The following is a 27,306-nucleotide window of genomic DNA, read 5'->3' as shown; positions in this document are numbered from 1 at the left end:
CCCCCCCCCCCTTTTCCCGGGAACCCCTGCGGTTTGCCCCACCCTCCCAAGTCAATCAGGGCAACTCCTAGAGGAGATGCCTCTTTGTAAGGGCACTTTCTGGGTCAGCGAATCCTTCATCTCCTGAGGAGGGCAGCCCCTCAGCCCTAGAGGGTCTGAAGGGATGTGGATGTTGGAGGAGCAGAAGGACTGTGGCCCGGTTCAGCCGCGTTTTGAATCTCATGTCATTTAGCGTGTCCACCGTGTGCGGGTGCATGTGCGTGTGCACGCATGCACAAGGACAAGACACAGAGCCGGGCACTATGCACTTTCTGTTCTCCAGGAGCCGTTGCTCCGGTCCAGTCTGGTCACCCCCATTTATTTAAGAAAATCCGACACAGTGGTGGGTAGAACCCAAGAGAGAAGTGGCGGTGGGCTGAGAGGGGTAGGGGAGATGCCCGGCTCCTGCTGCCTTTGCCCGTCCCAAGGTCCTCCGCAGCATCCCCTGGTACCCTCTCCCCCTCCCACCAGATTCCACTTCCTGGGGGGATGGGTGGCTGCCCCTGCAAAGAGGAAGGAGTGGTCAGCAGAGCGGGAGGGGCAGGGCTAAGGCGCAGTGTTGACCTCGCTCTGGGCTCAGCAGGGAGACCCGGCCTCCCTGGGCCGCCCAGACCACAGTGCTGGGGTGTGGCTTACTAGGGGCGGGCCCAGGGCTCCTCCCCATTTAGGCCCCTGCCCATAGCTGGTGGGGACAGAGGAGGGAGTCCTGAGATCTCAGGAAGGTGCCCGGCTTGGCCCAAGACCCCTCTGTAGGGTCAGCTCCCAGGTCCTGGGAAGGGGCTGGGGAGCACCTGGAAGCCAGCAGCTGCTACAAGTGTCCCCCATCCTCCCGATATTTTGTCCACAGCAAGATCCTTGGCAGGGCAGGCAGCCGCCGCCTCCCCACCCTGCAGGACAGAAATCCCTGAATAGTGGTTTGAGAAAAGTCTTTGTGCAGCTTGTGACACAAGACCCCCCAAAGCCCCCCCACACAGGGGGAAGACAGGGGACATGGGGGGCAGGGGCACAGTGTGGGCCCGCCTCACCCCAAGCTTGGCCTCCATGCCTCACTTTTGGGGCAGGGGGTTGTCTAAGATGGGAGGAGGTCTGGAAAGGGTAGAACAAGGGCTGGGATTGCTTTCCTCCTAGCAAGCTCCTGAGGAAGGAGCCCTCCACCTTCGGTGGCAGAATCGGGTATGGGGTGAAGTGGCGGGAAGGACCACGTGGGGTAGGCGGCCGCCCAGCACAGAGCAAAGCTGCAGGGGCAGGGAGTACAAAATCCACTTCAGCCGCCCTGCATCGGTGTGAGCAGGGCTCCCAGCCGTGGCCCACACAGAGCCCAACCCCTGGGCGGACTGCGCCTCTATGCCATCTCTTTGATTCTGCGCATGTAATTGTGCAGGTCTGGGGGCGCAGTGGGCCGCGTGGTGCCCGCCACGTCCGGGCAGCCCCAACCCAAGTCCTCTTCGTCCTCCTCCTCCTCCTCGCCGGCGGGCACCGAGTCATAGCCAAGCTCCTCCGTGGGCAGCGTGGTGAAGGTGGTAAACTTGACCCGCTTGCGCTTGGAGGTGGGCGAGCTGGCAGCGTCCTCGGCCTGGTCCCGGGCCGAGCCCCCCGAGGAGCCGTCGCCCCGCCCGTGCACCTGGCTCTGCACGCTGGTCTGCGAGCTGCCGCTGCTGGGGTGGTCGCCGTGGCAGCAGGCGGGCACGGTCTCCAGCGGGTTGCCTGCGGGCGGGGACAGCTCCCCCTGCACCCGCAGCGGCTGCCCGTTGCCCAGGAACACCCAGTGGTGAGAGTGGTCCATGCTGGTCTGGCCCTCGGGCGGGATGCGCTTGTGTTGGTAGCGCAGCACGAAGACGATGCAGTTGATGAGGAAGACGAGGATGGCGAGGCAGAAGACGCCCAGCAGCGCATACATGCCGATCTCCAGGTCCGTCAGCCCACGCGGCATCTGCAGGAAGCCGGTGGGCAGCGGCAAGAAGTCTTCCGTGGGCGGCACGGTGGGGCTGGCGGTGCCCGGGCCCGGGGCCTCGGCTGCCGGCACTGCCGTGCCCGGTGGGCCGGCTCCCCGGGCCTCGTCCTCGCCCCCACCGGGGCCCGGCTGGCTGGGCCCTGGGTAGTCATAAGTGGGGTCCTCCTCATCCCGCCCAAAGTGTACCCGCAGACCCACAGGGGTCGTGGCCAGCACACTCTTGCGCTTGGTTTTCTGGCAGCTCTCGGCGATGGTGAGCTCGGCACGCAGCAGTTCCCCTGCCCCCTCAGCCTCCGCCACCACCAGCGGGAAGGCCCGGTCCTGGGTCACTGTGGCCACCCGCTCGTCCAGGCTGCTCACCAGCAGCCCGTAGTCCCGGGGGCTGTAGAGGGAGAGGGGGGCGGTGGTGCCATCACTGTAGGAGAGCCAGAGGCTCAGGAGGGCTTCCTGGAGGAAGAGGAGGAGGAGGAGGAGAAGGGGACAGGAGTCAGAGAGCTAGTCCTGGCTGGCTTCACCGCTAGGTGCTGAGCAGATGCCAAGCTCTATGAGGACAGGGACTGCGGTACTCTGGCTCCCGGATGTATTCCCAGCACTGCAACCGTGCCTGGCAAGTGGCAGGTGCTTAGGAACAATTGTGGGAGCAGGAAGTCCTCCTCTGGAGGTTGTGGGCAGGTAAGGGGTATGTCATGGCCTCATACCGCCCTAAGAATTTCCTTGTCCACTCATCCTTCTCCCCTTGATGAGCTGAACGTATGTTCTGCCTTGGTTCTACCTCAAGTCCCTTTTGCTGCAGGAGTAACCCCGTATCTCCATGCCTGACTTGGGATCATCCCCATTAGACATGTGGAGATCGAGAACACATACCCCACCCCAGCCTTCTCCTCTGTTAAAACATTCTGAGAATTGCCTTCCCTACAGATGAGGAAGCAGGGCCCTAAGAGAAGGGATTGGCCTGCGGTCATGGAGCAAGTTAGGGGCAGGGGGACTCCTGGCTCAGTGCTCAACACCTGCCTTCTTGCTCCCTGTGCTCCTGCCTGTCACCTTTCCACCTCTGTCTTGTGCCCCGGTGTGTGGGGCTGCAGCTGGGGCTCCGAGATGGGTGGGGGTAATTCCTAGGGGTGGAGGCGGCCAGACTCCCTGTGCAGATGGCAGGGGACTGGGGTGAGCCAGGTGTGTTGGGCACCAAGGGTAGACAGATCTTCCATTAAAGCCTGAATTTGGGGGACTGATGGCACAAGGACAGACTGGAGTTTCCTTGTCCCTTCCACACCCCCAAGCCCCAGTTTGGTAGGCTGGGCATCCGGTTACCTGCTTGAGGAAGCTGAGGGTCTGCTGGGCGGCCGTGGTGGCCAGGATGGTGTGGCTGCTCCCTGGGCTGGGCCGCAGGGAGAGGGCAAGGCTGGCCACTACCTGGGCCTGCAGTTGTGTGATGCTGACCTTCTCCTCCGTCACTGTTAGCAGCGTCTCCCCAAGCACAGACTCCGTCAGTGGGGACACCACCTGAGGCAGAGTGGGGCAGGGGTGAGCGAAGGCCAGGAAAGCAGCACCCCCCAGGATTCCCAGCCACGGAGGAGTCCCAGTGCTGCTGGAAGAGAGGCCCGGAGTGCAGGGCCGGGTGGAGGGGTGGGGGTGGGGGGTGGCAGGCTGGGAGGCTGGACTCTTAGGCTCTGCCTTAGGGCTGCAGCTGGAAATCAGGGTCCAGGGGCTCACAGGAGCCAAGCAGGAACACAGATGAGAAGAGGTGGGCAGAATTTAAGGTAAACAATAGCCCCACACAGTGATGAATAGCAATTGATGTTTGGCCTCAATGAGAGACAAAAGGAAGTGGTGGGGACTGTGACAAATAGGAGAACTTGTGCTCATGGGGGGGGCGGGGCACCAGTATTGACTCTAGCCAGTTACTGCCAGGTGGGAATGTAGGCCCAGGGTTGCCAGATTCATATTTTGTAAAACCAGAAGTCTAGATTTTTAAAAATGAGAGAGCTGCCAACTGTTTCAATGTTGGATCAGTTGCTTTACAGATAAATACATCTGCAGACAGATTCTAGCCAATGGGTCACACTATTCACCATCTCTTAGAGGGACGATTTCTACCCAGGCACCCAGATGTAGAGGAGGAGGGTCAGCTTTGAGTTCCTAGGTCCCTGAATTCCCTTTCCTGAGCCCCCTCCTCTCACCCACACCTGCTCTCTGGGACCACACCGAGCCACACGGGGTTGGTAGAAGTCGACAGGGCTTGCAGGGAGATCCTTCGCCAAGCGGAAGTGAAAGGAGCTTACCTCTGATGGTGGGGTTTCAGGCGGGGGGGTGGGGGCGGGCTGAGGGGCAGAAAGTGTGTTTTGGGGGACTGCCGGGGTTGATCCCAGAGGCCGAGGCCCTAGAAACCCTGTCCCAGGGACGTCTGTGTTCTCTGCCCACGCAGTGCCCCTGTGCCTACCTTGAAGGGGGTAGTGCCCGGCTCCAGGCCCGCCAGCGTGCTGCTGTCCACCATGCGTGCCACTCGGGGGTCCCCCACCCGCATGAAGTCGCTGACCAGGTCGGTGACCTCCACCAGCCAGTCCGGGCCCAGCATGGGGACCACCTGGTCAGCGCCCTCGGACGACGTCGTGTGGAACTGGGTGAAGACCTGCAGGGTGGCGTGCTGGTACTGCAGGGTGCAGCCTCGACTGGCGCTCTGCCGCCGCTCCTCCTCCTCCTCGTCCTCGTCCTCGCTCTCCCGGGCCGACCTGGGGTGGGGAGGCTGGGGCTCAGGGCTCCCCGCCTGCCCCCGACCTGCACAAGTCACCTCCCTCACCCGTGTGGGCTGCAGGCTCCTCCCCGCCTCCTGTGGGTGGGCACTGGGCACACGGCAGCCTCCCCCCAGCCCCATTCCTTCTGTCTCTGACCAGCTTAGAGCCAGGAGTCCCCAGCCTTTTCGCTCCTAGAAAGGGGCCTTCTTGCCCCCCCACCCGCACCCCTTGGCCCTCTCGGCCTCTGCGGGGCTTCACCGATGCCTGACAAGAGCCGGGGTCCGATCCTGACAAGCGCGGTCTCTTTTTCAGCGCTAAGCTGGCGCCTGGCCCTGTTCTCCGCTCTAAACTGGAGTGAAGGCATTCCTTGTTCAGAGGGCCAGACCGCTTGGCTGGGGGGTGCCCTTGCAGCTGGGGGCGAGCAGAACTTGGAAGTGATGCACTTGGATATTTGGCTGAGGAGATTTCCAGGCACCGCGTGGAATGTGTGGCCTGGTTCCTCTTGCTGCTTATAGGAAAACCCAAGAGGAGAGAGGTAAACTGAGGGAAGCACCAATAAGCAAAAGGGAGCCAGGACTGGATGATTTGGGAAATTCAGCCTATCCAGGTTGCCGAAGATGCTAAAACCAGGAGATCCGCGGTCAGGAGAGCATGCTCTGGAAAGAGCGAGCCAAGGACACGGCTCGTGCTTTGCTACTGCTGTGGATGGATCAAACAACTACAATATCCATTCACAGGGGGCTCTTTTACCTGGGTTAACCCATCCTCACAACCACGCTGAGGTAAGTGTCAACGTGCCCATTTGCAGATGAAGAAACGGGGCGCACAGAGACGTTGTGTAAGTAGTCCAAGGTTGCCCAGCTAGGAAACAGCAGTCAGGATTTAAACCCAGCCTGTCTCCCTTCAGAGTTCACTACGCCCTCGTGACTCAAAGCTGGCCCAGGAGCTGGGCCCAGGGCAGAATCACAGGCCCCCTCCCAGACCCACGGGATCAGAATGTGCACTTTAATAGGCTCCTCGGGAGCTCATGTGCATGTTCAAATTTGAGAGGCTCTGATCCACACGGTCTGGCTTTTCCTCATCTCTGTAGAATTGAACCGGCCCAGCTCTCCCTTGGCCACCAGCTTCTCCCCCAGCCCAGCCCCTCCCCTGTTAGTTGCCCGCCCCTCTTCCTCCCTCTGCCCAGCCGGCTCCCCTCTCCAGCAGCAGAGTGAGGGGCGAGTGGAGTGCATGCCCCAGAGATGCACACTCAGGTGCGTGAGGTCCCCCCCAGCAAGGGAGCCTGGTGTGAGTCACTGTATGCCTGGGCTGATGCACTCACGAGTGTGCCCCTGGTGTGCACAGGCTGAGGTACACGTATATAGGTGTATGTGCTTCTGTGTTGCGTGTCTGCTCCATTTTGTCTGTGGCCTGGCTACTCTCTCACCCTGTCTTCCCAGCCAACTTCTTTCCACTCATTCTTTAAGACTTAGCCAAGAGTCACCTCTTCCAGGAAGCCTGCCTTGACTTGTCCTAGAGGAAGAGGCGGTTCTCTCCTTTGCGTCACTTGATTCCCCGCACAGAGGGCTTCCTGTGTCTGCTGTGTCCTGTGGCACGTACAGGACGGCCTCCCTGATAGACCCAGAGCTTGGCTGGGTCAGGCACTGGCCACACTCACCCCATGTCTCAAGCACCCATCAGTGTCTGGCACACAGTAGCTGCTCAATAAAAGTTTGTTGATTGCCCAACTGACCTGCAGCCTGTGTACACCTAGGGCCTTACACACATATGTGGATCAGACCATGGGCCAGGGCTGTGTCCACCTGTGAGTATGCCGAGTATCCACTGTGTGTGGAAGGCTGTACCTCCGGTCGGGGAGGATGGGTACCCTCCAGCCCTTCACTTGGCTGAGGCGTGCGTCCGAGAGTTCGATGTGCAGGGGCAGCTTGGGGACCCAGACTGTCATTTCCAGGGGGGCACTGAGGATGTCATAGCGGAAGGTGACCCTGGCATTCATGGACCCGCGCGACTCCTTTCCGCTCACAAACACGTAGTCGCAGCTGCTGGATACCTGGGGAGGGGGAAGGAGGTTGGTTGGCATGGCTTGCCCTACAGGGCCTCCTGTGGGCTGAAAGAGAGGAGCGAGGGCGGGGGGGGAGGCACCAGATTTATTTCCCTTGGGAGGTGTCAGCTTTGGGTGTCCCTGTTCCCATTATTTCTTCACAGATCATCTCTCAGCGCTTCTATGGGAGGTGTTTGCTCCCTGGCAAGGAGCCACCATGCACCTGACTACAGGAGACTGTTTCTGATGAGGCAGACCACGCCTCAGAGGAGCCTTCAGGCTGAGGGGCCCCTGGGCTTGTGCTCTGGCAGAGGTGTCTTTTGGTGGCATCCTCCACAGTACAGAGGGGCATGTCTGAACCCATGGTTCCTCCACGGCCCATCTGGCCCTGTGGCCACAGGAAAATAAGCAGCTGGTTCATTTCAGGTGCGGGGATGGTTCTAGCCAGGGGTGGAGGTGGGGATGGGGAGAGGAAAAAGTAGGACAGACAGGTGGATGGCTGCTACCAGTGGGTGCAGCTTTTACAAATGCATGCCCACCAGGACCCCAACTCATATTCCTAGAGGTTCCTTGGATGACCACGCACCTGCCGAACACATCTCGGGGAACACCTGTGGCAGTACTCAGGACAGATGTAGGTGGGTGTGCATACGTCAAGTGTGACCAGTATGTACCTGGCACACTCTGGAGTGAATCTCATGTGCAATGCATTGAGGTGTTCCTGCTAGTACACGCCCATGGGTGCACACCCTCGCATTTGGGGAGGGTCTAATCATGCGGCTGGTGGGCTCATGACATTCCGAAGGCTCTGGTGGGGGGCAGGGAGGGTGCCAGCACGGTGGCTCATCTCTGATGAGCCCCTGGCTATTCCCAAACTCCTGCTAGCTCCCTTAACCATCTCGGATGGGGGTGGTAGGACGTGGGAGAGCAGCCCCGCCAGAAATGCTCATTTCCCACTTCAGAAGGCAGAGAATTCCATCTGAAGGCTGGTAAATTCCATTCGGAGTGTTTGCAAACTCCATAAAGAACCTGAGCGTATTTCATTGAGAGTGGAAACAAATTCCATTTAGAATCTTTGTGAATTCCCTTTGGTATCTAAGCAGTCAAGACTTTGTTCTGGTCCACTTTGAGGCCGGAGGCGGGGAGTGGGGGAGTCTGGGGGGCAGAGGCAGATGCTGGATGAGGGCCTTTGAAAGCAGGTCCATTTTTTTTTCCTGTCCCAGCCTGCCAGCCCTGGAAAGCCCCACAGGCCTGGGCAAGGCTTCTACTCTGCAGGGGATGGGGGTGTGGCACCAAGCCATCTGCTCTGGCTCACCTGGGGAGAATTCTTCCTGGGTGGGGGAGGGATGAGGTGAGGCTCCAGCTCCCCAGACCTGAGGGATCTGGGGCAGAGTGTGGAGAGAGAGAGTGCACACACCCCAGGCTAGCCCCAGTTAGCCTGAGGGAGAAGGACACCCACGGCCCACTCCTCCTGCTCTCCTTCAGGCTGAGCTATTTACAGGCTCAGGGAACAGACTCCCTTGTCTGATCATCTGATTTGGGCACCTGCTGGAGGCTGGCCTGATAAACAGCTCACCCACCACACTGACACCAGGACTGCCACTCCCCTGCGTCACTGTCTGTCCCACTGCCTGAGACGGCTGTCCGAAGGGGAAAATCTGAAGGCCCTCCTGGGGAGGTGGCAAACTGGGTCATTTGAGTCAGATGGCTGTCCTGTTTGTTGGGCTGTGAGGACCTGGGGCCCAGAGTGGGTCTCTGGCGAGGGAGCTGTGGGAGGGGCCCACAGGAGTTGGAGGATTTGGGGGGTGTGTGCCTTGAGCGGGTCCTTCCTTACACAACCTTCACTCCTGGCCTAACTTCTTACACAACCTTCACTCCATGCTTCTGGGGCTCCCGCTCTGAGCTGAATCTCCTCCATTTGGGCACCAGCACCTGGGTTCAGGGCGTCAGGGTGTGTCCTTGAGGCCCCCCCCCGCCCAGTTGCCTTGCCCAGTGTCTGTCCAGGCAGGGGCTCAATCATCACTTGCTGCACTGGATTGAGCTCAGGCTGTCAACACTGCCTTCTCCCCTCTGCCTGCCAAATGGTCTCTTTCATATTCCTGCAGGAAGCCCTCCAGGACCAGTAGTACCGGGGGCTTTTCCTTACCCCCACCAGCCACGGATGCCTGAAGCTATTCCCACTGGCACCTCCCCCGCCACCACGTTTCTCCTCCTTTTGCCTGCAACAGGAAGCTGCCTGGGATGCCAATTCCCCTCTGGCTTGGAGTTCCACTCCCCCTGAAGGTCTGAGGCCTTCTTCCCAGGGTCCCCACCTCCAGGAAGCCCACCTTGATGATGTCCTCATTGTCAGATTCGCATTCCACCAAGGCAGAGACATCTAGGATGAGGCCAGTCACCTCGATGGCGATGACCTTGACCGGGATGGCCACTGTCCTGCCAGTCAGAATAGCCGTGTTGATGATCTCGGTGTCCTGCAGGAAGGGTGGGGCTCTGCTGAGTGGGGACACTTGTGGTCCTCTGCTCTCCCAGGACACACCAGCCAAGGCCCAGGCACCTGGCTGCCCTACTCCTCAGATGCTCAGCCTTCCCCTGGGGACACCTGCACACATGTGCAGAGAGGTGCAGCCGCTCAGTCTCAAGAGTCTTCTCAGACACTCTGCTCACTTGGCCTCCTGCAGTAGCCTTCTGGTCTACCTCAGCCCACCGCCAGGAAACAGTCCTTCCCCAGTGCCCCATCATCTTCTTTTGACACCTTACATGCTCCTCCGCACTCACGGAGTTGCATCCAACACATCTGCCTGGCCATTCCAGGCACTCTTGGGCTGTTTGCCGACGATCCCTCCAGCCTTACCACCCCATGGCACCCTTCCCCCATCCACCGCGCCTTAGAACAAACTACTCACATTCCCATCACCACACCTTTGTCCACGTGATCCCCTGCCTAGAGCACCCTCCTCACCGTCTCTGGTTGTATGAGCCCTTCCTTCCACATGTCCTTCAAAGCTCAACTGCACGGCCACCTCCTCCAGGAAGCCTCCCCTGAGTGGCTTCTCCATCGGTGACTTCTTCCACCTCTGTCCCCCTGAGCATCTGCTGTCCTACTCCAGCACGAGGCACAGAGCACCACCTGCCTCCAGTGAGTGCGCGTGCACATACACACACACACACCCCTACACTCACAGGCACACCTGGGTGCAGGAGGCACTCACGCTCTCGGGCGCGGGCCCACATGTACACACACATCGATCCATATGCACGCTCAGCGGGGCACATGCCGGTCATGCGCACACACCCGCGACAGACGCACGCATCCACTGGCCAGTCACCGCCCTGCTCACCATGGCTAGGGGCAGGATCGCTTGGACATCCCGCTGGATGACTGTCAACTCAGTGACCGCCCGCTCCAGGTCAGGCTGGGCGCTGGGGCTGCGGTAGTCGATGTGCCACATGATCCTCCGCTTGACCGACTGGCTGGTGAAGTTCTCCATCTCAAAGTCCAGCTGCAGGATCTCCAGGGGCCCCTGGCCTTCCCTGCAGGGTCGGGGCAGGAAGCAGAGCCCAGGAGGAAGGGCTGGGAGCAGCCCAGGAGCTCTGAAATCCCTGGTGGGGCCCCCAGCCCTCCTTGGCAGCCTGCCTGCTAGGGCCTTCTGAGCCACCTGAGGTGCCCCAGCCTGGACCTCAGAGTCCCCACCACCTGAGCGCCTGTCCTTCTGCCAGCCTGGCTTCCTCCATCAAGAATGCCCCCACCCCTTCAGGTGCTGTCCTCAGAGAGGACAGAGGTGCTTACCAGGGGGGCAGCGGGGTGCCCTGGGCCCAGGCCACATCCACGGTGGCTGTTGAGTGCTTTGCCCCAGTCAGCAGCTCCGAGGTCACGTGCCACTGACCACTCCGTGACTTGGTGCCCAGAAGGGTCACACCCTTCTTGGCCTTCACCCTGAGACAAAGTGGGAAGAAAGAGAGGGAGACGGTCAGCCTAGGTCCCAGTGGCTGCCCAGCTGGCCACTCCCCCCTAGGCTGGGGCTGGGAGTAGGGGGAGTAGGTGAGTAAATGACCTCAGTAAATTATCTTGGACTTAACGCTGCAGATGAACCTGGGGAATCTGGTATCATGTAGCTGAAACCTCCGACCCTCCGTGGAGGCTACAATTGCTTCTACCATATCTCTCTGCCAAGTTCTTATCAAATCTCTACTTGCATACCTCAGTGACAGGGGACTCACTACCGCACACATCCAATTCCATTCTCAGAAAGCCCCTAAGGACTAGAAATGCCTTTTCTATATTTAGCTGAAGTCTAACAGTCATGGGTTCTGCTGGGGCAAGAGAGAACAACTCTCCTTTGCCTCAATTGTAACAGTTCCTTGGACAGCAGGAGGGAAGCAAGTGTTCCCTGAGTCTTCTTTTCTCCAGGCCTAAAATCTCTAGTTCCTTCAATTATTACTTTCTGCCATAGTTTCAAGTCAATCTTTGCAACTAGGGTTCAACCCTTGCAATCCTCCTCTGGACACTGAACACACAGGCGTTGTGGCCTCTACTAAATACAACACTTCAGCTGTGCTCTGATTAATACTGACTAAAGCAGAACTGTGACCTCCTTAATTCTACATGTTCTACTCCTATTAATGCAGCCCCAAATCTGTGATGAGTGATTTAAGTCATATTCACATTCAGGTATTAATCATTGGATCAGGTCTATCCCTTCCAGGAATATCTGAACTTTAAGGTGGTACACTCAGGAAAGAGGGCAATACTTAACTCAAAAAAGTTGGAGGTTAATGGTGATGTTTTGAGTCCTATGCATAATGTCTGGGGTGGGGGGAATATTTTGGTGGGGTCTTGATACGACTTAAGGTATTTCTGAATTTGTAAACTGTATCCCGTTCAGGGTATAGAAAAGGCTGGGACTCCTGAAATGTTTTCTCCCATCTCCAGGATTGGGCAAATGTCCTGACACATGGACGAGACTCCTGCTCATCTTTGGCTCCCAGCCAATGGGCTGCTCTCTGATCTCCATTTCTTCTCTTTGGCCTCCGTCTCCTCAACTGTAAAATGGGAGAGTTGCGCCAGCTAACATCTACGGGCCCTTCCAACTCCGTTCTATCATTTTGACACCTATGCTTGTGGGAACTGACATTTCTGTGAGCTACAGAGGTCGGGCAGAAATTTTTGTTGCCATCAAGCCGATGAGAACACAGGCTTAAGTAAATAAGGTGTCTTCCTGAGGTTTCTCAAGCGATAAACGGAAGAGGTAGGATGAGGGTGCTGGCCAGGCAGGTGTGGGCGCACCCCTAAAGGGAGCGAGCTATGCATTTGACCTCGGAAGGGAAGGCAGACCCCTCTACCCACAAGCCCCCTACCTGAGTGTGAAATGCTCCACACTGGCGCTGGAGGGAGAGGAGGAGTTGGGGGCCAGGTAGAGGAGGATGCTGAGCACCTCCCCAGGCTTGAGGGGCCGATCCGGCAGGCGGATCATCAGGTTGCTGTCCAGCCGGTGCTCCTGCAGGGTCCTCCTGGGGGGCGGGCGGAACAGGCTGATGCTCCCGATGCGCAGCAGGGGGTGCTGGGTGGGGCTCTCGGCGCGGGCAACCGGCCTCGGCCCCGCCCCCCGACGGGCGCCCCCGCAGCCCCCCGACGCGTCCGGGGGGTGGAGGGTGTAATAGAGCTCGGCCTGCTGACTCTCCCCCGCGGCCTCGGGGTCCAGCCCGTCAGGAGACTTGCGGCGGGCGGCGGGCGGCGCGGCGGGGGCCGGGGGCCCGAACCAGGCCAAGGGCAGCTCGGCCCGCACTAGGCAGGTGGCCAGGCCGCCGCTGAGGCGGCAGGAGCTCTTGACCTCCCTGGCGTCCCGAAAGGCGTGCAGGCGGACACAGGGCAGCCGCTCCGTGACGCCGAAGTCGTCCCAGTCGCGGCCGGCCACGTAGAACAGCACCTGGGCCACGGGCTGCGAGGCGGGCACGCGGGCGCGGACGATGAAGGCCCGCACCTTCCAGTTGACGGTCAGGCGCTCGGGGATGTCCAGGGTGCTGGACGGCTGCAGCAGCTCCCGGGCCACCACCTGGCTGGTGCTGAAGGGCCCTAGGGAGACGTTGAGGACGGGCAGCTCCTTGGTCTGGAACACGACGAAGGGCTCGGAGCGCTGCAGGGAGCCGTTGGCGACCGCAAGCAGCTGGGCCCGCGCGTCCCGCAGGAAGAAGGCCAGTCGCGTCCGCGACAGGTGGTAGCTGACCGGCAGCACTGGGCTGGCCTGCGGCCCCGGGGGGCTGGAGCTGGCCGGGTGGGAGCGGCCGGAGGCTGGGGACAGACAGAGGCAAGAGCCCGGAGGGGTCAGCAGAGGCTGCGGGGGGACCGCAGGGCACCCCAGCCTCCCACCCCGCAGAGGGCATCAGCTCCGAGCCCACCCTGCCTGTGCTGGCATGACAACTGTCCCCTCGCCATTGCCTCTTTTGCCCCAGCGTGGGGGTGGACCTAATACCACCGCAAAGCACTGTGAGGCTTTAGAGAGGTTTTATTCCCGGGCATCCTCATCTGAAAAATGAGGATAAAATGGGTTTCTGCCTCTAAGTGTGGTTGTGAAGTTTACCAAGTAGTGTGTAGAAAGGGCTGAGGGCAGAGTGTGGCGTCGGGAAAGTTCGAACTCTTGCCGTTACAACCTGCTCAGCGCTCTGCAGGCATTAGTTTGCTTGATCCTCAGATGGATTCTCCCAGCTAGGTATTCTACCATCTCCCTGGATTCAATCCGTTTTCTATCAATAATTTCTCTTTTTTGGGAGTCTATTCTTATATCTTACAAGTCAAGGTGAAGAGTGCTTAAGTAACTTACCCAAGTCACGTGAGGGACAGGGGCCAGAACTAAGATTCGAACCCAGGGCCACCTGACTCTCAAAGCCAAGCCCGTTCCTGTTCCAGCTGCCTCAGATGGGGCAGGGCCCTCAGATATCCCTTATTTCCCCCTACTCCCTGCCCCCATGTCACTATATATGCAGGGAATTTGACCCCAGTCTCCCAAACCCAACATGGGCCTTGGATCTGATGTCTCTGGTCCCCTCCCCACATCCATGCAGGACCCTGCCAAATTCTAGCAATTCCACCTGTTGACTCTGTAGTGTGTCCCGAGCTACCCCTGTCCTCCATCCCCAGAACCCTGCCCCAGTTCTGGCCTGGATCCTGTTGCTATGACAACGTAACATGGCACGACTGGGTCTCCCTTCTCCCCCTAACCGCCTCCCTGGCATATCCTCCCCTCCACAGCAGCAGAGTGATGTGTTTGCCCTGGACACAAATGGGACCTGGCTGGCCCCTCGCTGCTGGCTCAACTCCTGTTGGACACTGTCAAGGAATAGGAAGGAACAAGATGTGGGGGTTTGAGGTTTGAGAAGCAGTTCTGGATCTTTCCATGGACCCCCGAGTCACTTTCCTCACCTTTAAAAATCAGGGTAATAATAATAATGCTGATCTTGAAGGATGTGGTGCTGTCATTGTTCTGTTTTCGAGAATCAAGTAAGAAAACTCTCAATTGTGCAACACAATGCCCACGTCTGTAAGTATTATGAAAGAATCTCTCCCTTCTGCTTACAAAACAAAATCCAAATTCACCTTGAGCCTGAGTGTGGCCCTCAGGGTCCTCTACAATGGGGTTCCAGGCTCCCCTTTCCCCAGGACTGCTCCCTCCAAGTCCCCGCTGCCAGCATTACTGGACAACTTCTGGCGTTAGCACTCGCTGATGCCACCTTATCTCCCCTCCTTTGCTCATGCTGTGCCCTCTGACTCAAATCCTCTTCTTTCCTAACTGTACATGTCCAGGTAGGAATCTTCCTCCGCGGGCCAGCTCCAATGCCACCTCCTCCATGAAGCGCTCCAGGATATGACCTCAATTCCTGGGATTTTCCTTCTCAGAGGGAACCTCTCATCCTGTCTTGTATGGAAGCTAGTTATCTGTGAGGCCGTTCACTGAGCAAGCCTTCAACAAATCATGGCTGATTTATGCTGAGTGATTTGTGTGGACCTGTGTCCCAAGGAGGAGACTCCTAATCAACGCTATAGTGGTTACTTGCAGTTGATGCACATTTATCATTTTATCACCATCAATGAAACCTTGACAGTTCTACAAACCTTCACAGCCAATTCCTCATAAAGGCAATGAACTAAAAATTCCCAGCTCTGGAGACTCTTGTGGCTCTGGTGTCTATGTCCTTTTTATTATTTTTTTAAAATCTGTGGTTTAATTTCCTCATTCAAAAAAAGAGGTATTTGGCTTGGTGCAGGGCATTGGCCCTTTGGGTCAGGTGATCTAAGAGGAGTGGCACCTGCTCTCATATACCTACTTAGGGCTCTCTCTGAGCGGCCCTTAGGACCAGCTGGGGAGACCACCCATGGGGGTGCAGCCCATGCTCTGACCACGAGACTGCTTCTTCCATTCCCAGAACTCTGTTCCTGGGCCACTTTCCCCGCTGGATGTTCTGCACCCTGCAAGGTACACCGGCTGCCAGTGGTGGGGTACAGGAGGGCAGCCAAGTTCAAGAGGAGGACAGGAAGATGTCTGGAGAGATGGGGAGAGCCTTCCTGGCTGGAATCCCCACCCCACAGTTACCCCAGGAGTCTCCGAGGTACCCCTGCCATCGGGGTCGGGGGGGAGGCTGGCCCAAGTCACACATGTTGGGGTCCAGGGTAACAATCTGAGCCAGGGCACAAGGAGCCAGCCAACTGCTTTGGAAGCAGCAGGAAGCAGGCAAAGATTTCAAGACTCAAGTTCAAGGTTCTCCCTGTGACACTCGCTGGCAAGTTACTTCCCACGTTGGGCCTTGGTTCCCACATCAGAAACTGAGTGACATTGGCTCCTTCACAGGGATGTTGGCTAAGAGGCCAAGGGGGAGGAGGGGGGGCACTGCTCTGTGTGGCAGAATGGCCAGGGCCGAGATGGGGAGGGCCACCGTGTTTGTCCCGCTGGGCTTGGAGAAGGGCAGCTGCTGCAGCTGGAAGCACTCACTGCCCCCAAGCCGGGGTGCACAGGATGGGGCTGCCGAAATCATAACCACCGGCCCTGCCTTGCCTACCGTCCCCAGGACATCCCAGAGGCTGCTGAGTGGCGCTTAGTTCCCTCGGACTCTCTCACTGTCCCAACCCCACGGTGGGCCATCTGGACCCCTGGGAGGCCTAGTGGGGGCAGGAACCACCAGGTGGGCAGCAGATGGGGGCACGGAGGAAGGGACTGGACACCACGTTTGCACGCACCCCTCTGCCCTCAGTAGATTTTTGTGGAATGAGTGGGGCTCTCGGAATGAGCTGCCCACCACTGACGGGGGTGCCGTGTGGGGTAGGAGTGCCTCCTCCTGCAGCAGAGGCGACTGGGTGGCCGCTCAGGGGGAGGGGTCCTGGCGCAGGGCTGGTAGCCTCGCAGATAAGGAATCTGAGTTTCTGAAAGGGGGAGCGACTTGTGTTAAGGAAACAGCTTGCTTTCAGAAAGGGGAGCCGGAAGAGACAGTATTAGGGTGCTACGGCTTTTGTATTTATGTTGTCGTGACACACGACACCCCCTCCAGTCACCACCGTGAGTCATTCTCTCCTCCGGGGCCCTGAGGCCTCCTCTGTGGGGGAGGCGAGTGTTTCTGAGATTGCAGCACTAACCCCTGTTCTCCTGTGCTCACTTACTCTGGAGCCTGAGTAAGGAGTTGCTTGATCTCTCTGGGCCTCGGTTTCCCCAGGGACGTGGGAGAGGCCCTGGAAGAGTTCTGGGGTGGCGGGGGCTGGAAGGGAGGAAGGTGAGACCTGCGGAGCTGTCGGCAGACAGGTCAGGTTTTCAGGGACGCTCTGTGGGAAGGTGTGTGCACTCTTGGGTGTGTGTGCAAGTGTGCACGCTGGCCTGCATCTCGGCATGGAGCAGGGCCCGGCCGGGGAAGGAAGGACCACAGATGGGGGAGGGGAAGATCTACATGGCTGAGGTGCTGTAGGGGCGTGACGGGGGGACTTGGTGGCCCAGATCCCCAACAGAGGGAGAGCTGCTAACCCGGGCTGGAGCACACTTGCCCCTCAGGCCCCACACCAGGCGGCCCACACACAGCGGGTCTTCAGGCTTGGCTCTAAACCCCGGCCACGCTTGGCCCCTCACCCCACTCCACTTGTTCCCCAGCGCACTTGCCCTCCAGGCCCCCACCTCCCACTCTTGTGTCCTGGGCCCCGCTCGCCCTGCACACCAGGCTTGCCGCGGCCTCAGCTCCCCCCTGGAGCGGCTCCCCACAGAGGAGCAGCTGGGCTCCCCTCTGTGTACACAGCCTTGGGCCTCCTGAGGCGTTTGAGCCCAGCCCTGGGATCCTCTCCTTCTAGAAATGGCTTCTCCGCATCCTCTCGGGCGCATGAGGGGTGTTATGAGTTGAATTGTGACCCCCACGCCGACTCATTCATGCAAGGCCTGACCCCCAGGACCTCAGAGTGCGGCTGTGTTTGGAGACAGGGCCTGCAAAGAGGGGATTAGAGTAAAACGAGGTCCCTAGGGTGGGGCCCAATCCAATATGACTGGTGTCCTTATAAGCAGAGGGGATCAAGACACAGACGCGCAGAGGGAAGGCCACGGGAAGATGCAGGGAGAAGGCGGCCACCTGCAGGGCAAGGAGAGAGGCCCCAGAGCAACCCGCCCCGCTGACCCTCTCGCCTCGGACTTCTAGCCTCCAGCACTGAGAAGCAAGTGTCTGTTGTTTTAGCCCTCCAGCCTGTGGCGCTTTGGGAGGGCCGCCCAAGCAGACTCACACAGGGGGTTGGCTATGTGTGCCCCTCACAGCTTCAGTTTCCCCAATGAGAGGAGACACCGTATCAGGGGAAAAAGATGGGCTGGGGTCGCGCGGGTCTCGCACACAGGGATAATGATGGTGGCCGAGGCACTCCCAGCCCCTTCCTGACACCATACCTCGCATGTGACCCTTCCCAGCTGATCCGAGCAAGTTCCTTCCCACAACCCCAGAAGGCACACCCAGCTCTTTACAGCGTGGTAACTAAGAATGGGGTGCCTGTGGATGCCACAGCCTGCACTCCCATCCTCCTGGAATCCTCCCCCACAACCTCCCTGGGCCTGAATCTGCCCAGCCCCTTGGGGAGCACCAACCCAGGGCTGCTTCGGGGTTATGCTCAGCTGAGAGGCAGCAGCCTTCATTCTTTCTTGTTCCAGAAAGAGATGATGGCGTGAATAGAGGCTTCACTGGCCCTGTGTACAAGGGCATTGGACTGGACCCACTAGCACCCAAGAGAAGAAGACAGGAGACGGGGTGTGGGGTCCCCTCATCCTTCCATGCCTGGTCCTGGCACTGCCTCTCCCCACAGCCACCTGGATGGTACTTTGCTACTCCTTGGCTCTGTCCAGCCCCGGCCCCGACTGACCTGGAGCGTGGCCCTGGTGTGAGTGTGAGCTGCAAATGACCATCGAACTGTTTCCTCCGTCACTTCTGTGAATGCCCCCTGCAGGCAGGATGCTGCCCACGTGCTCCTTCACCTGTGCAGAGACCTCTCAGGCCAACCCCAACACCAGAAGGCACCTACTTGTTTATGCTTTTGCTTCTCCAGCTGGACTGGGATATGGGCAGACACTGGGTTCACGAATCTCCCTTCTACCCTCTTATAAGGCCTGGGGCACCTGCGTAGGCCAGAGGCCCTCCTTTCTCATCTCAGGCTGGCTGTTGGTGTCTAGGAGCACAGCAGGGGCCTCTGGCCACCCCCACAAAACCTTCCCAATTTCTCTCCAGGCACACAGGCTAGCCCCCGTCCCCGCCCCCCAAACCGATTGAAAATATAATCTACATGGAGGCTAGAGCCAGGCAGCCTGGGAATGGGGGTGCCTCTGGCCATCTCCCTGCTTCTAATCAAGATCAGATACCTCCTGCTTCTACCTCTAATTGTCCCCAAATTAAAACTAATCGCTGGCAAATCAGAAAAAAAAAGATTGTCATTAGCTTTGGTGAGTTTGAGGCTGAGGGACACGGCAGGGTGTGCTAGTAGGGCCTGAGGGCGCTGGGCTGTGCTGGGAGCGGGCTTGGTTACTCACGTGTGTGTGTGTGTGTGTGTGTGCGCGCGCATGTGCGCCTGCAAGGGCCACACCAGATGTCAGTGTCGGGGGATCCTTCGGCTGAACTTGCCTGAATGTAAGATTCAGCAGGAGCAAACAAAACGAGCAAACCGACTCTAGGGCTGGACCCAGGCTTAACACAATCCGAATCGCCAGGGGAGAGACCTGACCGTCTGCATCTTTATCAAGCATCCCAGGCCTTGTTATCACAGGCTTTGGAAAACAACAGTGCTAAGCAGGAAGGGTTGGGAGACACTGAAGATTGTGACTTGTATGACATAATTTGGTGTTGCTGACAGTGGATGATGAAGGACCCAGAGTCTAGAACAGTGTCTGGCATATACAAGCGCCAAATCTATGAATGGATGAAGGAATGAATGAGAGGCCGCAAGAGATACGGTTGCTGCAGGTGGCAAGGATCCCAGGGTCCATGTGTCCACTGTCAAGAGGTCAGGGATGGCCTTTGTGCAGTGACAGCCCCCCCACCCCCCAGCTCAAACCTCTAGGCCCACAGCAGGGGGCCTAGAAAACATCTCTGGCCCAGGAGAGCTTCAGGGAAGGAAGCTTCCCTCTGAGGGTGCCTGGAAGAGGGCTCTGGCCAGGAGGAGGGGTGCCTGGGTTCCAGTCCTGCTCTTCCTTGGCTAATGGGTTAGATCTCACCAGGGCAAGCACGCCATTTCTGAGGCCCTATTTCCCCATCAGCAAAACGGGGAATCATCAACCAATATACCAGGTACCACGGAGCCGGGTGCCAAAGTGAGGTTGAGTGAGGTTTTTTGTTTTTGTGTTTTAAATTAGTGATATCAGTATTAGCAAGGGTTTTAAGGAATGGGACATCCGCACACCCTACTTACTGTCAGAGGGTACACTAGACAATTTTCTAGACAGCACTTTCAAAATATGCTTTAAAGGCCTTGACACTGTTCATGCTCCTTGTCCCAGGGACTCCCCTTTGGGAATCCCGTACGTAGACATCAGCTCAAAGATTTATGTAAAAAGATATTCACTGTGATGTTACATTTATTAGTAAAAAATTAGAAACACCTAAATGGCCAAAAGCAGGGTATGGTTAAATAAAAGCAAATGCTTAAGAATGGATGTGCGCAGCCATTACAGATCTAGTTTTCAAAAAAAATATTGACTCCAATGGGAACATACTCACAAAATAGTTTGAACTAAACAAAGAAGGGTGTAAAACTGGCTATACGGTGTGATACCAATTTTACATAAAAAGATGTAGACATTGGGAGGAAAGACATCAAAATGCTAATGGTGGTTATATCTGGGGGGTGGGGATTATGGGTGATTGTTATTTTTTACTTTAGGTTTTGATGTATTTTCCAGTTGTCTGCAATGAACATGTATTGCTTGTAAAATTAGAAAGGAAACAATAAATGTTATTAAAAATGAAGGAAAGTGTTTGAAGCTATTCCAAGATTTTTTTTAAAGGAAATTGGGAAAAAAAAGAAAGAAAAGAAAGAAAGAACCTGTGTAGTTGGGGGGCCACACAAACCCCCGCTCAGATCCCAGCTTTGACACTTCCTCGCTGTGTGAACTTAGGTAAGTTACTTAACCTCTCTGGGCCTCAATTTCCACACCTGTAAAATGAGGATCCTAGAACGTATTCCATAACGTTGTCATGATTAAATAAGCAAATTGCTGGTACAGAGTCAGTGCTCAGTGTTCATTTGTTTATTCATTCAACACTTATTGGTTATTTCATTCTGAGGAGAGAAGTGCTGACCTGCTTTTCTCTAGCACTTGATGCATTGTTTAGCTCACAGCAGGTCGTCTGTCAGTGTCTCTTAAGTTAAAAAGGACAAGTACAGAGATGATAGGTGCGTGGAGCAGAGCATCCCAGGGAGCTCAAAAGTGGCACAAGGCTGGAAGGAGTACTAGTTTTGGGGGGGCCCTGAAATACACCTCCGGCAAATCTGCTGTGTGACCTCAGGCGCTGTCCTCCCTTCTCTGGGCCTCATCGAGGAGAAGCGGATAGTCCCTGCCCTGCCTGCTGCATGGGTGACCTAGGCGTGGACAGGTGCCATGTGTGCAGGAGTCTGGTGGGTTCTGGACCAAGCCGGGGTCAGCGGGATAAAGGGGAGGTGACAGCTGGGCCCAGTGGGCCCCGAACACTGCCCTCCCCTATCTGCTAGGACAGGGCTTCCACATCCTGGGAAATAGTTTGGGTCTTGCACAAAGATGCTGGGCCCAGGGAGCCAGCAGGGGGTTAAACCCAGCCCCAGGCTTTGTTCATCAAGCCCAGCGCCTAGTGCAGAAATGCTTCTGTCTTTCTCCGAGTTGACAAAGATGCCATTTGGCTGGTCCATAGAGGTATGTCCCCACCCAAGGCTGGGGCTGCCCTAAACCACCTCTTTGAGGAGGAGCCCAGCATAGGAATGGGGGCCTCCCTGAGGTCTGGGGCCTGGGCTGTCCACCCTCCCCCTGAGCCCCACTGTCCCTCCCTCCCCCACTTTGCTATACCCCTTCCCAAGGCAGCTCTGTCAGGGTGGGGCTGTCCCCCTCTCAACCCCCACACTGAGGCCCCGTGTGCCTGGAGCCTTGGCTGGTCTGGGAGCAGCCAGTGTGGATGAGAACTAACCACTCCCGTCGTGGGTCGTGGAGGGCGGGCTGGAAGCAATCGAAGCTTCCAGAAGCCCATAGCCCCCAGGTGGCTCTTGCTCTCCTCCTTGGAGGCTGTAAATCCTGGGGAGGTGGCTTCCCTGTTCTGTCACACCCCCTGCGACACCTGGCTGGAACAAGCTTGGGGAGGGGCCAGTGGGAGGGGCACCCGTCCCCCACTCTGCCTCAATTCCCCGAGGCCTGGTCACCGCAGGAGCACCAGTGATGGGCCACCAGGTCACCTCCTGCGTCTACCGGGGAACTCCCTCTTAGCTGCAGGGACGGCAGAGTCCCTACCCCAAAACGGAGGGTCAGGAAGGCTCCCCTCAGATGGGCTCTGCCACTCATCAGCTGTGTGAGCTTGGGCGAGCAGCAGCTGAGCATGCCTCTTCCTCAGTTTCCTAAACTGTCCCAGGGGGTGAAAAGGAAATGCACGTGTTGTAAGATGACCCATAAGCCCTTCAGCCAGGCCTGGCACACAGTCAGCCTTTTTAAATGTCAGCTTTTGTTTGGGAGTTACTGTCCTCGTCACGGAACGGAACCCATACAGCCTCCTGAGTCATGGCCCAGGGATCCCCCGAAACCCAGCGACCGGCTCGCTGTGTCTGAGCCTTCTGCTGCTTTGACTGGGGGTGACCAGCCTGCTGCGAGGTTGCTTCCTTTATCCCTGGCCCCCAGCACAGAGCCATGAACAAATGAATGACCGGGGGTCCTGAGAGGTCGTGCCTGCTGCTGTACACGCATGCACACATGCACACACACTGGGTCTGTACCAGGGGGTCCTGGGCAGGTCGTGCCTGCTGCTGCACACGCATGCACACATGCACACACACTGGGTCTCCTGGGAAGGTCGTGCCTGCTGCTGCACACGCATGCACACATGCACACACACTGGGTCTGTACCAGGGGGCCCTGGGAGGTCGTGTCTGCTGATGCACGTGTGTGCGCGCGCGCGCACACACACGCACACGTACACAGGATCTGTACGCATCTTCCCCTTGCAGGCACCCCGCCCTACCCCTGTCCTGGGACAGCTAACCCAACTGGGCCACTCCTTTTGCTCCCTCAGCCTCAAATCCTTCCCTTCACCAGCTGTGACCCATCATCTTCAAGAATCAGGAAGGAAATCAGAGAGACGCAGGTGGAAGTGGAAGAATGGAGGGGAGGAGGACCCACTGGTGAAGGAGAGAAAGAACCAAGCTCAGCTAAGTCAGGGGCTAGGAGCTAAGTCGGGGGCTTCCCAAGGGCCCAAAGGAGGGCCAGGGCCCCAGGGGTTCAGGCAGCCACAACCCCCAAGGTGCTGCCACTGGGAGGGCCCTGCTTGCTGGCCCTGACCACCTGGTCCTTCTCCAGGGCACCTGAAGCCAGGAAGGAAAGAGCTGCTCAGTACGCAGCACAGCAGATCGGAGACCCACTGGAGCCAGGGCTCTTGTGTCCTGGCTCCCTGCTGGCCCCAGGGCCACCTTCCTGCCAGCCCCGGAGCCTCGGAGCCAGAGGGAAGCGACTCCAGGAATGGTTTCCTGGTCCTGAGAACCTGGCTGGGCCCATTCCCTCCCTCCCCCTTCAGCCTCTGCTCTCTCTCTGTGGGATGCTGTAAGCTACACCAGTGAGGCCAGAGGGTACAGAGTCTGTGGGCCCATGAAGAGAGGGAGGGGGAGAAAGGAAAGCCCAGGAGGGGGTGAGACAGACCTCCTGGGGGAGTCAGGATGGTGACCCTGGGCTGGAGGAACCTGAGCACAGAGGCAGGGCAAGTCCTGGGCTGGGCAAGTCCAGGAGAGGAGGGGTTATCAGCTTCAGGGACAGAAGCTCTGTCCCTTCCAGAATGTGCAGTGACCCTGGCCCCTGTCCGAGTGCCTGCTCTGGAGGCCTGCCCTTCGGAGCTGTGAGTGTGTGTCTGTCAGTCTGTCTGCATCTGTGAACTCAGGATGGGGACCAGAGGCTCAAACAGGCTGGTGAAGACAAGGAGGCTTTGTATTTCCAGGCAAGCATCCCTCACCCCTGGGGAATAGCTCTTTTACTGATTTCTGAAAATCCAGAGGGGACCCCATCCTCAACTCTGCCCCCTGCCACAACTCTCAGGGCGAGGGCAAACCTCAGTCTGACCAGCTGTAATGGGCCTGATGAGAGGTCCCCTTTGTGGTAGAAAGGGCTGGGGAGGGGCTCCGGGGTGGAGGAAGAGGGGTGGGGGGATCATATGTGGTCAGGTCTGGAGACTCCTAGTGGCCGTGGGGCTCAGAACAAAAGGAAACTACTGGAGTAGCCCCTGGTACTCGGCTGCCCTGTCCACCTCGGGCCGTGTGAGATGGAGGATCTCCCCACCTACACCCCCCAGAACCCCAACTCGCTCCAAACACCACTGTTTCTGGGATTTCAGGAAGACCACAGGTGCATGGGGGAATAGGGCAAAGGAGTCCCACTGCTGCGCTCATGGGAGGGGGCTTTTGCAGACAGACCCCTGCTCTGCCAGTCGGGTCCTCAGGCCTCGAGCAGGGAGGAGGGAGGGGAGGGCAGCTAGAAGCAGGGCGCCCTCCAGGGAAGTAGGCCTGAGGGAGGCGGGCCCCCACGAGGTCACACCCTACACTAGAACTGCCCCTGCCCAGGGCCAGGAAACCCAGGCTTGACCTCCTCGGCTGGCCGACCTGCCCAGACCTCTGCTTCTGGCTCCCAGGAGGGCTGGGGAGGGGGCACAGTGGAAATGAGGCAAGGGTGAGGAAGCCCGGGGGTGGGGGTGGCGGGGGGCGGTGGTTGGGAAAAGGAGAGAGAGAGCTAGAGTCAGGAGAGAAGAGGGGAGGTAGAGAAAGAAACCAGGAGAGGGAGAAGGGGGGGAGGGAGGAACACCTCAGCCTGGCAGGTGCCGGGTGGGGGGTATGGAAGGATGGGGCAGGGAGGTGAGCAGAGGGCAGCGGTGGGGTACACGGGCCACCCAGCCTGGGAGCTGCAGCAGGAGCTGCGGGGGAGGGGCTGCTCTCCGAGTTACACTAAATGACTAATGTGCATTATCCTAATTATAGCGGAGCAAGCTGAGCCTTCCCACTGGCGCAGCCGCCTGCATCTCCTAATAAACAATTAGCCGCAAACAACAGAAAAAGAAAGAGTGTATGCGCATGTGCGTGTGTACGTGTGCGTGTGCATGTGTGTGTGTCTCCAGGATGTGTCTCCCTGCCCTGGGTGGGGGTGTGTTTGGAGCTGGGCCTTGGGAGGGGACAGGCTTGGGGACAGCAGGGAACTCCATCACCCCTGCAGCCCACTCCATCCCAGTCTGGGGATCAGGGCTGCAGAGCACAGAAGGGCAGGGCAAGCTCCTGGGGGGCCCGGCTCATCCTTAGAGGCTGCTTATGGAGTGCAAGCACTGGGCTAAGTGTCTCACTCCTGTCCCCACAATAAATCCAGGAAATAACATCTCTCTTTCTGCCAATGAAGGAACCACAGCTCAGAGAGGCTAAGAGGCTTGCCCCATGCCCCCATCAGGCCTCCTGATTTCCCTGGCCCCGGCCTCACTTCCTGGGAGCACTGGGACCTGGAAGTTGAGGACCCGGTGTATGGACTGACTGAGCTGTGTTTCCAGAGCCGCTCTGGTGGAGGGTGCTATTATGAATGCAGGACTTGAGGCTCGTCCGCAGTGCATGTGTACGCGAACCATCTCTGATGTTCTGACAACAGTCCCGAGAGGTGGATTTTCCTCCGATCCCGTTTTCAGGGAGGCCTAGTGACAGGAAGGTAATTTGTTCACAGTCCCAGAGATTTCATGGCAGAACAGGGTTCGGAAGTCAGACTCCGGGGTGGGGCGTCTGCTGGGGCAGCATGGCTGGGCCCAGGGAGCCAAAGTCCAGAGTTTCTAGTTGGGGAGGAGAGAGCCACCCACCAAGGGGCAGAGCACATTCCAAGCCAGTCTGGGTATCCGGACCTGGAGGAGGAGCCCAAGATGGTCCTAAGGCTGAGCCTTGGCTGGGTTTCCCTGACTCAGTTACAAACTATCTAGGGCCTTCCCTAGGGAGTCTTTGGTGGCCCCCAGCTTGGGGCCTTGGGAACTGGGAGGTTGGGGAGGGAGGCCCCTTCTTGAGCTAGCCCCTGGGCTGGAATATATGTGTGTACTGGAGGTGGGGCAAATTTGGGGACCAGGGCATTTGCCACCTGCACACCTTGCACTCCCTGCAAGGAGTGACTTGGGCCTCAGTTTACCACTTGCAGATGAGTAGTCTGACCCATCTGTCTTGGTTTGCTTGGTGTCATGGGTTTCATACCAACAGCCCCTCAGTCCTGGGCAAACTGACAGAGCCGGTCACCTTAAGAACTCCTTCTAACCCTCTAACCTTCTAAACATCTAACCATCCCTTCCTGCTCTGCCCCATAGGGTAGTGACAGGGCCGAGACAGAAGAATGACAAAGTGTGCAGGGCGACTGCAGGGCCTGGGCCAGTTTCCCACGGGTGGGTGGGGTGGAGGGTGGGAGCCTTGGGTGATGGTATCTGCCTGCCAGTTGGGGGGAGATCAAGCCACTTAATCTTTGGGCCTCAAATCCCTCACCCACAAAATGGGGCCAACAAAACCCACCCATATATGGGTGTGGTGAAGAGTAGATATGGGAATCCATACTGAATGTTCTCACGGACCCCAGCTCTGGGGTGCCCCCCATCGCCCCTGTGGAACCCTCCTGATCTGCTCTGCCCCACCCTAACTGCCCCTCAAAGCCTAGGCCCCCTTGTACCTGGTTTCTCTTGGTGCCACACTGACTGACGGATGGGCAGTCGTCTAGTTGAGGCTTCATGGGCATTTCTAATCCAGAGCAGGTCAGGGGTCTTCAAGATTCTCTGATTGGAACCACTCACTTTACAGGTGAGAAGACTGAGGTTCAGAGAAGACAAAAACCCTGCCCAGGTCTCAGAGCTCCCGCCTCCACCATGGACCACGCAGCCTCATTGCAGCCCATTCCTCCTCCTTGTGGGATGCTTTCTATCCTGCTCCCCAGGCCAACATCCTCAGGAGTGTTTCATTCCTACAGTGCCCTGCGTTGTGCGTCCCTACCTCCTCTTGAGTCATCTCCCACTCCCCACCTCATACACTTGGGTCTGGGCCACTGAGCGGCAGAGCACATTCCAAGCTAGTCTGGGCATGAGAGCCATGCTCTCTGCCTCTGTGCCTTTGCAATTCTGTTCCCCCTGCCTGTGATGCTGTTCCCCACGCACTCTGCTTGGTAGGTGTCACTTGTCCTTTGACTTCTCCTGAGTGTCACCTCCTCTATGATGCCCTCCTTGACCACCCCCAAGGCTGGGTTAGGCACTTCTGAGCTGCTTGCCTCCCACATTCTGCGTTTTTCTCTGTATGGCAACTGTCATTTTCCAGGTTTTGCTTTCTCTCAGACCGAAGCCTTGCTGAGGGCAGGGCCTTTCACCTTGAAGCCTGACTGCCCAATACTCAATAAAGCACTCAATAAAGATATTCAACAAGTAAATATTTACTCAGCCCCTATTCTGCTCAAGACCCTGCTGGGAACTGCCAGGGAGACAGAGATAAAGAAGATAGTTTCTGCCTGTAAGGAATTTACCAGCTAACAGGGAGGCCAGACAGGTATATAAATAACCATGCTAAAAGGTAGGAAGTGCTGTGAGGCTCAGGGGGAGCCAGATGCCCTGGGGGGAGGAGGAGGGACAGAGTGGCAGGGCTTCCTAGAAGAATGGGAGAAATGGATCAACTAAGGAGTGTGATGGGATCCAGCGGGGTCAGGGGGCTTCCAGGCAGAGCGAGCAGGGTGGCAAATGGGGCCAGGGATCAAGGTAGCTCTGGGCTGGGTGGCATGAAACAGGGAGCTGGGGAGGATGGCACGGTGACAGTGGCGGGGGGGGGGTGGCGGAGGGCGGAGGTGGGGCAGATGAGCCCTCAGGGAGACACCTCT

The 27,306-nt window shown here is 57.9% G+C and overlaps 1 protein-coding gene across 1 annotated transcript in view; it reads right to left on the bottom strand.

Moving 5' to 3' along the window:
- Positions 1–1,381: 1,381 nt before the first annotated feature.
- The window catches only part of TMEM132E (transmembrane protein 132E), a 38,317-nt gene continuing 12,392 nt past the window's right edge, over positions 1,382–27,306 (bottom strand). Inside the window, exons 2-9 of the mRNA XM_044921817.1 lie at positions 12,116–13,046; positions 10,548–10,694; positions 10,099–10,291; positions 9,088–9,231; positions 6,564–6,769; positions 4,428–4,716; positions 3,299–3,490; positions 1,382–2,437 (exon numbers count right to left, since the gene is read on the bottom strand). Coding sequence (XP_044777752.1) covers positions 1,382–2,437; positions 3,299–3,490; positions 4,428–4,716; positions 6,564–6,769; positions 9,088–9,231; positions 10,099–10,291; positions 10,548–10,694; positions 12,116–13,046 — 3,158 coding nt within the window. The remainder of the gene's footprint in view (positions 2,438–3,298; positions 3,491–4,427; positions 4,717–6,563; positions 6,770–9,087; positions 9,232–10,098; positions 10,292–10,547; positions 10,695–12,115; positions 13,047–27,306) is intronic.

Source organism: Neomonachus schauinslandi, chromosome 15 (genome assembly GCF_002201575.2).
Source record: "Neomonachus schauinslandi chromosome 15, ASM220157v2, whole genome shotgun sequence".
NCBI classification, from domain to species: Eukaryota; Metazoa; Chordata; class Mammalia; order Carnivora; family Phocidae; genus Neomonachus; species Neomonachus schauinslandi.
Note: the sequence above shows the minus strand (reverse complement) of the source record. Positions and strands in the feature narration are given on the sequence as shown.